Source organism: Vicia villosa, linkage group LG1 (assembly GCF_029867415.1).
Source record: "Vicia villosa cultivar HV-30 ecotype Madison, WI linkage group LG1, Vvil1.0, whole genome shotgun sequence".
NCBI classification, from domain to species: domain Eukaryota; kingdom Viridiplantae; phylum Streptophyta; class Magnoliopsida; order Fabales; family Fabaceae; genus Vicia; species Vicia villosa.
In genome coordinates, this window is record NC_081180.1 from 28,782,164 (window position 1) to 28,793,511 (window position 11,348).

At 32.1% G+C, this 11,348-nt stretch overlaps 2 protein-coding genes across 2 annotated transcripts; one reads left to right on the plus strand and one right to left on the minus strand.

The window, feature by feature from the left end:
* Positions 1 to 2,488: 2,488 nt before the first annotated feature.
* Positions 2,489 to 6,079, plus strand: LOC131632661 (uncharacterized). The gene is made up of 4 exons (XM_058903402.1): positions 2,489 to 2,758; positions 2,845 to 2,905; positions 3,004 to 3,148; positions 5,654 to 6,079. The coding sequence occupies exons 1-4, from the start codon at positions 2,578 to 2,580 to the stop codon at positions 5,909 to 5,911; spliced, it is 645 nt and encodes a 214-aa protein (XP_058759385.1). The 5' UTR covers positions 2,489 to 2,577; the 3' UTR covers positions 5,912 to 6,079.
* A 1,136-nt stretch (positions 6,080 to 7,215) lies between these two features.
* Positions 7,216 to 10,320, minus strand: LOC131632653 (primary amine oxidase-like). Its single transcript, XM_058903396.1, has 5 exons — positions 9,484 to 10,320; positions 9,023 to 9,404; positions 8,806 to 8,919; positions 7,661 to 8,199; positions 7,216 to 7,562 (listed from the first exon to the last, which is right to left on the minus strand). The coding sequence occupies exons 1-5, from the start codon at positions 10,257 to 10,259 to the stop codon at positions 7,364 to 7,366; spliced, it is 2,010 nt and encodes a 669-aa protein (XP_058759379.1). The 5' UTR covers positions 10,260 to 10,320; the 3' UTR covers positions 7,216 to 7,363.
* Positions 10,321 to 11,348: the final 1,028 nt, after the last annotated feature.

Genomic DNA, 11,348 nt, shown 5'->3' on the forward strand with positions numbered 1-11,348 from the left:
TTATTTCAAATAAATTTTTATAAAAATCATTTTAAAAATACAACGTTTTTAAAAAATTACGATTTTGACTAATTTTGATTTTTAATAATTATGTTTATGTTATAGGATGTCAAATATATTATTTCATTTTTAAAAAAAATGAATATAAAAACTTAAAATATTTTTAAAAAATAACTTTAGAAAATCTAGTTTAAAAAATATAAAAAAAAATCTATCTATAATATAAGAAAATAAGTGGCTCTGGTTTTTACAATATTACCCATCCTTACTTTTTGTACACCTATTAAAATTGTTGGTTTTTTGGTCTATCCACACAATTGTCCATTATATCTTAATATTTTATTTAACTATATTATAACTTATTTTCACCATTTTTTCTCTCTCTTCACCTTTTTAGTTTTCTACCCCAATCTCTCTATACTCCATTTACTCTTTAAAAAAAATGGTATTTATGATCCACAAAATTTTGATAAAAAATAATATAATGGAAAAAATTATTATTGATCTAAATATTTTTGTATACAAAAATTTACTATTCATTCAGATATTTTTGTAAATGATACCTAAACATAAATAATATTTGTATCAGAAAAATCTATTATTGATCTAAATATTTTTATATATGAAAAATATTATTTATGATTAAAAAAAAATTTATTCAAAAATGGTATACAGGAAAAAATCTATTATTGATCTAAATATTTTTTATCCGAAAATTTACTATTCACTCAATATTTTTATAAATGATATCTAAACAAAAATAATATTTGTATACGGAAAATATTTATTATTGATCTAAATATTTCTATATACGGAAAATGATATTTATGATCCAAAAAATTTTATTCAAAAATGATATACGGGAAAAAAAATCTATTATTGATCTAAATATTTTTATATACGAAATTTACTATTGATATAGATATTTTTGTAAACATTACCTAAACATAAATAATATTTGTATACGGGAAAAATCTATTAATTGATCTAAATATTTTTCTATATGAAAAATGGTGTTTATGATCCCAAAAAGTTTAATTTAAAAATGATATGTGGGAAAAATTTATTATTGATCTAAATATTTTTATATACGAACATTTACTATTGATCCAGATACATTTATAAACGATACCTAAACATAAATAATATTGTATACGGGAAAAAATCTATAATTGACCTAAATATTTTTCTATATGAAAAATAGTATTTATGATCCAAAAAAATTTAATTCAAAAATGGTATACGGGAAAAAAATCTATTAATGATCTAAATATTTTTATATACAAAAATTTACTATTGATCCAGATATATTTATAAACGATACCTAAACATAAATAATATTGTATACGGGAAAAAATCTATAATTGACCTAAATATTTTTCTATATGAAAAATAGTATTTATGATCCAAAAAAATTTAATTCAAAAATGGTATACGGGAAAAAATCTATTAATGATCTAAATATTTTTATATACAAAAATTTACTATTGATTCAGATATTTTAGTAAACGATACCTAAACATAAATAATATTTGTCTACGGGAAAAAAAATTTATTGATCTAAATATTTTTCTATATGAAAGATGGTACTTATGATCCAAAAAATTTATTGATCTAAATATTTTTCTATATGAAAGATGGTACTTATGATCCAAAAAATTTAATTCAAAAATGGTATACGGGAAAAAGTCTATTATTGATTTAAATATTTTTATATAAAAAAATTTACTATTGATTCAGATATTTTTGTAAATGATACTGAACATAAATAATATTTAAATACGGGAAAAATATATTATTGATCTAAATATTTTTATATACGAAAAATGGAATTTATGATCCAAAAAAAATTTATTCAAAAATGATATACGGGAAAAAATCTATTATTGATCTAAATATTTTTTTATACATAAATTTACTATTTATTCAAATATTTTTATAAATGATACCTAAACAAAAATAATAATATTTGTATATGGAAAAAAATTATTATTGATCTAAATATTTTAATATACGAAAAATGGTATTTAGATCCATAAAAAATTTATTCAAAAATGGTATATGACAAAAAAAATCTATTATTGATCTAAATATTTTTATATACAAAAATTTACAATTTATCCAAATATTTTTGTAAATGATATCTAAACATAAATAATATTTGAATAGGGGAAAAATATATTCTTGTCTACATATTTATATATAAGAAAGATGATATATATGATTCAAATATTTATGATCCAAGAATGATATAAGAGGGAAAACAATTATTATTGATCTAAATATTTTGATATACGAAAAATTTATTATTGATCTAAATATTTTTTCATTTTAAATATTCTATTTAAAATAAATATATTATATAAATAAATGCGCGTATCACACCAGAATCCGTGCGTATGCACGGGTTTGTTACTAGTTTTTTTTAAAGTTGAAAGAAATAAGTATGCTCTCGATTTTTTTTTCAAATAAGTTACGTTCAAAAGGATTCTTTGGAGAAAGTGTAGGAACGCCTAAATAATACCGATACTCCATTCACATAAATCAGTTGGTACCAAAACTCACTAAACCTCAACAATGGCATCCTCAACTTTTACTAACACCATCTCTCCCCATTCATATGCCCCCAAATCTCCATTTCCCAGATTCACCACCTCCAGATATCTGCATATACCTACCCAGTTGAGGAACACCAATGCCACAAGACGATTTTCACTCTCTTGTTCTTCAGATTCCGCAAACACCCCAATTGAATTAAGTATGCGTTTTTGTTTTCATCTCTTCTCACCACCCACGTTCAATTTCTCATTTTTAATGGTTTCTTGATTTTTCATTTTGTTGTAGGGTACCCTGCATTTCCAACCATATTGGATATCAATCAGATTCGTGATATTCTACCACACAGGTAAAACTTTGGTTTTTTATTGGATGCATCAATTCAATTCAATGTGTTTATTTCATTAATCAATTCTTTTTTTTTTTGTTTGGTGGGGTTTTGTTTAGGTTTCCATTTCTTCTAGTGGATAGAGTCATTGAATATAATCCTGGAGTTTCTGCAGTGGCTATTAAGAATGTAACCATAAATGATAACTTCTTTCCTGGACATTTTCCAGAAAGACCTATCATGCCTGGTGTGCTCATGGTTGAGGTAAACACCTTTTATTATTTTTTTATATTATTAACGGTTTCGACGTGTTTATGGTTTTCATGTTTCATATTTGTGCAAGTTTACAATGTTGTGCTTTATGAGCTATGCTGATTGTTATGTACTAATGACAACTGAAAGGGTTGTTTACTGATAAATGAAAATCACCTTCCAAAAGGAAGAAATCAAGTACAGTGCAGGAAGAATAAAACTGAATGTAACACAAGATAATTAGAGAGAAAATAATGATCACACACAATCCAATATCCTCCTTATTCTAGATTCTGCTATATATATATACCCTTTCAAACACGAATTGGGTGCACGCACCCTGCACCCTCTTCTCACTCCCACATCTCTGGAATTGGTTGCAACAGAATTTGCTGAGTCATCATTTCTTCCCCTCACGCCTGCTGTCGGTTTCACTACAATACCTCCCCCTATGAAATCAATATTGCCCTCAAGATTAAAAAGCGGATAATTCAGTTGCATATCTTTATAGTTTTCCCACGTAGTCTCTGGTATATCACCATCCTCCCATTGAATGAGGACCTGTGGAATTTGTTGATCTCCTTGTATGATAATCCTGCCGTCTAGCACCGCAGTTGGTTGAATGATAGGACCATTTTCTGTTGTTGACAGAGGCATGGGCAAATATAGTTCTCGTGAGTCTCCTTTGAAGGGTTTCAACTCTGAGATATGGAACACTGGATGAATCTTAGCTGGTGCGGGCAATTGTAACTTGTAAGCCACTTCTCCAATTTTTTCCAAGACAGCAAAAGGGCAAAAGTACCTCATAGACAACTTGTTTTTTTTTCCGCAAGGTGACAGATTGTTGCCTTTAAGGCTGAAGCTTGACCAATACTAGTTCTCCCACCTCTAATTTTCACTCTCTTCTCTTTTTATCAGCTTGTTGTTTCATTCTCTGCCGGACCTTCATCAAATTAGCCTTGAGTTGTGTAATCACCAAATCTCTCTGCTGCAATTGTTCTAACACTGTGGCAGAATCTGCAGAGTTATTGTTATATCTTACTAGTGTTGGTCGTTCTCTCCCATATAAAGCCTTAAAAGGTGACATTCCTGCACTTGTATGATAGGCTGTATTATACCAGAACTCTGACCAAGCTAAGACTTTATACCACCCTTTTGGATTGTTGAAAGTGAAGCACCTTAAGTACATCTCTAAACACTTATTCAAGGCTTCCGATTGTCCATCCGTTTGAGGATGGTATGCTGTGCTCATAGCTAGAGTTGTGCCTTGTAGCTTGAACAATTGTTTCCAAAAAGCACTAGTAAACACCTTGTCCCTGTCAGACACAATCGACTTCGGCATCCCATGCAATTTCGCTATGTTTTCCATAAATGCTTCAGCTACCGATAGTCAGATTTTTGTGGCTCAAAATGACTATATTTGGTCAACCTATCAATGACAACCACGATGACTGTGAGTCCATGGGAATTCGGTAATCCGGTAATAAAGTCCATTGCCACATCTTCCCATACTTGATTGGGAATAGGCAGTGGTTGCAAGTGCAACAACCCTGCAGGCACCACATTGACTGCTTTTGCTTGTTGACAAGTTACACATTGTAACACATACATTTTAATGTCCTCTTTCTTCTTTGGCCAATAGAATTGAGACTTGATTCTAGCCAAAGTTCGCAAAAAGTTGAAAGAGTTTAATCTGTTGAGTTATTATACGGAATATGTCCTTTGTTTGATGTCACACACTTAATCTTGTCTTATAGTTGCTACATAGCAGGAGAGGTTAATTGTGAAAAGGTGGCTGGGTTAACTGCTCCAATGACAAAATTGGACTTTTGTTTTGTTTCCCTACTTCTGGTAGTAGGAAATGAATGCGGTCTTGTTCCTGTTTATAAACAACACAAAAGTGCTCTATTGGAAAAAGAATTCCAGTTTGTCACAGAAACTAAAATGGAAGTCCATGACACTCCACAAGGAAAAGAACCTCATTGCAGTGTTATTTTTTCTCATCTCAGTTCTATGCTACAAGTGTTATCGTTTGCAAATTCCAAAACCAAACTTGCTTTTGAACTTTTAAATGGTCGTGTTGCAGTCTGTGACATGAAATCAATTGTGGTTTTGTTCTTGATTGATGGTGTACCTAGCTCAAGACTCAAGTTCACAATTACTTCAATTGTTTGGAAACAACAAGCATGCTTTCAAAGTGCCTTAAGCCAAGATGTCAAGTGCAATTTCAATGTATGTTCTAGATGAAATGACAATTCCCATGATTTTTCATGTTCAAACACGTGTATGAATGAAATTACAATTTAAATTTGGCATGATTGTCTTGACATGCCACTCTGCTGTTGATTTTATATATGAAGATCAATGTGCAACTGTGACAAACTTAATGTTCATATCATCTCAATTTATTGTGAATAGAATATGTATGTTGGTATGGTTCTTACTTGCTTTCCCAGGTTTCATTTGTATTTCATTTACGGCTTGTGGTGATGAATGTGAGGTGTTTTATTTATGCAGGCATTGGCACAGGTAGGTGGCTTGGTTATGTTACAACCTGAGGTGGGAGGTTCTCGCGAGAATTTCTTCTTTGCCGGTATAGACAAAGTACGGTTTAGGAAGCCTGTGATTGCTGGAGACACCTTAGTTATGAGAATGACACTTATCAAACTGCAAAAGCGATTTGGAATAGCAAAGATGGAAGGAAAGGCATATGTTGGAGGCGAAGTTGTCTGTGAGGGTGACTTTTTGATGGCCACCGGAACTTCGAGCGAGTAAGTAGAGCAACCAGTTCGCCAAAATGAGAGTTGATTTTGCTGCATTTCTTTTATGCTTCAAGCATTCTTTTAGTTGTTTATTGAGCTTTTTCTTATACATCCATTTCACTACAATAGATTTTTTTGTGCCTTTGAAAGATTTGTTAATTCCTGAGTGTTGTTTTTTTTCTATTACTTCAATCTCTTCATCCATGGCCTTCTGCCACTTTGAATCTTTGATGATATCATGAAAAGCAATAGGATAATGGCCTGAAAATAAAGCAAAGTGAGAAACTAGATCATCAATTTGATTAAGTTTGGTTCGGGGTCAGACATCAATCAAGTGGTTCTAGACCCCTCCCCGGGGTCAGTTCTGACATCAAGTGGTTCTAGCCCCCTCCCAATCGCAGTTGCGGGGGATCGAACCGTGGTTCTCCCTATCAAGTCTAGGGCCAATCACCATTAGACCAACTAACGATCGGTAGGCTCTTTCTAGTTACTAACCATAACCATACAGTATAAAAGAATCCAACCCATCCTGCACCGAATTATTTTCATTTTCATGCAATACTAATGTTAGACCAGAGAAAAAGGAGAAAATAAAAAGCAATCTTACAATAAATCCATTGCAGAAAGCTAAAACACTTAAGCAATACATTAGGTTTCAGAGCGACAGGAAACAATATAATGTCATGTTATAGTTAGAGCTGCCACAGAACCTCTCTGCAGAAAAAGGGAAGATATCTAAATTATACATACATAGCATTAGCATGTACTTTCCATCATAAGAAGGAAGTAGATTTAATTGAGAATAGCATTAGCATGTACTTTCCATCATAAGAATGTATTTTTCGGAAGTATATACTTCCGAAAAATACATGCTAACACCCAGAACAACAAGAAACCAACAAAATAGGTGTTTTCAGAAATGCATCTCTGTAAACACCTCCCATTTGATGCTTTCGGAAGTGTATTTCTGAATTCTAAAAAAATTTTGAAAAAAAAATTACTTCGAAAATGCATTTCTGAAGTAGGGGTATTTTTGGTTTTTCGCCGGAGATTCTCCCCTTAGGGAGATCTACAAAGAAATTCTCTTCATAAAAGATCATATCTCCACTAATTATGAGATGGAAATTGAATTAATTGAATGAGTCAAACTACAAACATGTTTGGCCTTTTACATGTGAAATAAAATAATCACCCACTACCACATTTTAAAATGTGAAACATAATAACTAAAACAAAGTTTCATTCAACAAACTCAGTTGATAGTTGTGCAAGAACATCAGATGCAGAAATGCGAGTTCGAATCCGCGACATCTCACTTATTCACCTTTAAAAAGTCATTAACTTCTTGACAAAAAAAAACTAAAACAAAAATATTGCTAAAATAACTCAAAGTAATTACTCCCTAACAATTAGAATTTATTTAAAACCAAAATTACTAATTAAATTTCAACAAAGCTGGATAGTTTTAATTGGAGCAACCAGGCCATGCAACATCTTTTGGGGAAAGTGTTTTAAGAACTGGGTTCCTCTCAAAGAAATTAGTTGGTCTCAGTTCAAATGAAGTGCTCAATAGTGGCATTATTGGGAAATCTTCCTGTGCTGGAACATGATGAATTCCAACTACATGCCACATCACTATGTCCTTGTTCACAATCTCTCTATTCCTGCAATTTTAATTAAACAAATTAAATTAATTAGTATATTAATCAATTTTAACTAAGACCATTTACTTGTAAATTTTCAAGTAAAGAAAAATTCATACTGTTTAGTCCAAACAGCCAAAGTATCATCGCCACGACTATGATCAACATAAAGTCCACCAGCCCATTTCTCAGTTCTATTATATGGTGTCACCCAAACATTATAATTTGTAAATGCACCGCGTATTTGTGGATAGTCATCTTCTGTTAACAATGGATGAGCTGGAATTGCTGGAATCAAACGATACCCGACTTCGTTTCCAACAGCGGTTTTTATGTTTGGATTAACCACAACAAGTTCAGCTGGTGCAAGTCCAATTGTGATTTTTGCATCTGATTCAGTCTTAGCAGTTTGAGTTTCGGTTGTCCAATAACTCTTTCTCTTTGAACTTCCATCTGTGATTCTTACGGTCTTCAAACTTGTTTTCTCAAATGAGTTGTGTGTACCATCAATATCAAAATCAAGATAGTACATATAGAAATGGTCATGGTAAATTCCAATGCAGTTTGCTGACACTAGTTTACCATGTATATCTTCCTTAATCTCATCTGTGTGCTTAATATTTGTTCCCTTAATTTCAATCATACCCGATAGAGCTATCTGTATATATTAGAAGAAACAAGAAATAAATAAAATGCCACAAAATACAATCTATTATTTCTATTTTAAAGCAATATGTTATTGTATAGACCTGAAGATATAATTGTTTTGCATCTGAAAAAGTCTTGTAATACTTATTTAGAGAAGTTTGTATATGTGTAACAAACTCTCTACTTAGCATAGAACTCATATGGAGCATATTGTGCAATGTATGAAAGTGATTCAACACATAGATGAATGTGAGGAAGTCTAATGGCTACATAATGTGTATCACTAACAACGCTGCATGATTTCAAATATGGTTTTGGATCCTATCGGTTCGAGTCACCCACTATGAATGTCAGCTCAGTGGCAAGTATGACCATGATGTTCAGGACTGTTGGCATAGAATGATGATTATTTTTTCAAACATTCCTACATAGTATCCCATCACTTAAATTAATGCTTATGATTCCTTCTTACAAGCCAAACACCTATATAGGCTCCAATAAAGTCCATTGGCTAGACAAACACTATATGATTTCCAATAGTATACATAAATAAAAGGATATATTAAGAATTTAATCAGAATTACTTTAATCCAAAATGGGGTATGTTGTCTCTTACCGCAGGCTTGACGGAGCCACTTGCTTTGAACTCCCAATCCATAACACTGTCATAGTTTCCCACAGTCGCTATAGTTCTTACGATCAAGTTCACTTCTGTTCTAGATTCCTCGATCTGTCAAATGTTATTTAAGGAAAAAAGAAAAAACAAAGAGATAACTAGTTACTAATACATTTATTAAATAATTGAATTAGTTGGTTATAGTAGAGACTCTTACGAATTCATTAGGAATGTCAACTTCGGTGTGACGCCACATGATATTTCCATATTGTTCAAATACACAAATTGCATTCTTCAACAAGATTGGGGTACCATCAGCTGAGTGAATGTATGTATCAATGAACTGTGCATGTGGTGGACAATCACGGTTGGGTATCAAAGACACCGTAGACAGACCAAATCCAAACTCTCCAGAATCAAAGAAGGTCTTAAAGTAAAACTCTTCAGTTGGATCTTGATAAGGTACAAAAAGTTCAGAAATGTAGCCTTTGTATAGAACACGACGATACTTATGCTTGTCAAGATCATAAATAGAAGCAAGTGATATAACAATACCCGCTCGTACATCAAATCCTATATGAAACTTCCAGTTTGCCCAACTGTACAAACACATGAGATATGTTATTTCTAAAGCAAGTGATGTATATATAGCACACAATAAATCATAAAGTATATTACCTAACACTATGGCCGTTGATCTGGAAGCCTGGACCTTGTGGTTGATGACTAATGAGACTGTGTTGTTTCGGTCCAAATGGTGGGCTTTGCTTTGAAACTTGGTATTCAGTGTTCTCAGCTGTTGGCACTGCTTCAATATCTCTATCATGATACTCAACAATTTTCATAAGATCAAGATCAGCAACTACTGTGATTCCACTAATTGGTCTGGCGTAGAAATTCACAGTACTTTCTTTCATGAAACAATTTATACTCACAGTTCTTCTATTCTTCTCTTCACCGAACCATCCAATAGTAAAACTAGAACACAACACCTCTGAGAGATTCAAACCTCTCTTGTAAACTGAAGCAATAAAAGGAGGATATTTAAATGGAAGCTCTATTGCTAGGGATTGTTCATCAGCGGATAAGATAGGGAAACCATATCCCTTATAAACACTGTCAGAGACAATGCTTCTCAACCTTAAATCAATTACTATTTCATGGATTTTCCTATGGATGATAGCAATGACAAAAGATTTACGTGGAATTGTTACATGAGTTGATTGTGTTTCATATTTTAAGACATGCTCTTTTTCAGGGTCATCGAGGCCAATATAGTGGAAAGCTAGTTTGTTGTTTGAGATGGGATATTTGTTTCGGATTATGGTTTGAACTTCTAGAAATTCTTGTTTGGTTAAAGGGTCAAGTGGGTGTTGAAAATGCAATGGTGTAACAGATACAACTGCTTGGAATGAGAAGATTAATGCAAGAATAGTGAAAAGATCAAATTTCATGGTGGTGGTGGAAAGTGGAAACTATGTTATATAGCTTGCTTCACTAGCTTGGGGTGTGTGGTGTGTGAAATGAAAGCTTTCTTAGGTGCCCTTATATTGCACTGAACGCACACACATTCATATTTAATACGATCAGTTTTTCTATATAAAATCTTTTTGTTCCCTGCATAACAAAACAAAATTTTATTTTGTAGCCCTACAATTATATCAATATCCCTACACGAAAAAATTTGGACCAAAATACACTCATATAAATAGTAAATCTTTTAAAATATTTTACTTTTTTCTTACATTTTAGAAAAATTTTCAGAACATTCAAAAATATAAAAACCGAAACACTTTTTTAAAGTCTTCCGACTTAAAAAAAACACACCGGAATACTTAGACAAAGAGTTCCGATAATTGTTTAAAATGGTGTTTGTAGCTACATTCCGGAACACTTATTTAAAGTGTTCCGATGGTTTAATTTTTTGAAAAAAGTTTCTAGTCTTTAGACAACGCTTATAAACCGTTGCCTAAAGCTAATTAGCAACAGAGAGAAAGTGTTGCTTATATACCGTTGCCTAAAGCTATTTTACAACACTTACTAACAATCACTTTTTACAAAATATACTTTAGGCAAGATTTATTTATATGCCATTCATTTTAGCAACGGTTTTAAGCCGTTGCGTAAAGTCTAGAAAAATTACCCGAGAGTTAGGGGTGTAAGCGGATCACAAAAAACCAATTAAACCGACAATCCAAACCAAACCAAATCGAAATAAAACCGATTGTTTATGGTTCGGTTCTAAAACCGAACCGAACCAATAAAAACCGATGTGATTTGGTTCGGTTCTCGGTTTTAGTTTTTAGGAACCGCCAAACCGATGAACCGAACCAATGAAAATAATTACGCTCTAAATCCTTTATTCCACCCTTCATTAAGCTCAAATTTTGTACCTTTCCAATCATTCTCCATCTTTGTTTTCACTTTCTTCCTTTAAGCAAAACACGTATTTAGAACAAAACTCCAAAACATATAAAGTAAAAATCATAAGTCACAAAAACTTGTTTCCACTAAACTACTTCTCTAGTTGTCTACCTCAAATG

Bases quoted from the DNA above. Each gene is read 5' to 3' on its own strand.
- LOC131632653 (XM_058903396.1), bottom strand. From the start codon at position 10,259: ATGAAATTTGATCTTTTCACTATTCTTGCATTAATCTTCTCATTCCAA. The intron at 9,405-9,483 runs GTAATATACTTT...GTGTTTGTACAG, and splicing joins ATCAACGGCCATAGTGTTAG to TTGGGCAAACTGGAAGTTTC. The intron at 7,563-7,660 runs GTATGAATTTTT...TTAAAATTGCAG, and splicing joins TTGGCTGTTTGGACTAAACA to GAATAGAGAGATTGTGAACA.
- LOC131632661 (XM_058903402.1), top strand. From the start codon at position 2,578: ATGGCATCCTCAACTTTTACTAACACCATCTCTCCCCATTCATATGCC. The intron at 2,759-2,844 runs GTATGCGTTTTT...ATTTTGTTGTAG, and splicing joins AAACACCCCAATTGAATTAA to GGTACCCTGCATTTCCAACC. The intron at 2,906-3,003 runs GTAAAACTTTGG...GGTTTTGTTTAG, and splicing joins CGTGATATTCTACCACACAG to GTTTCCATTTCTTCTAGTGG.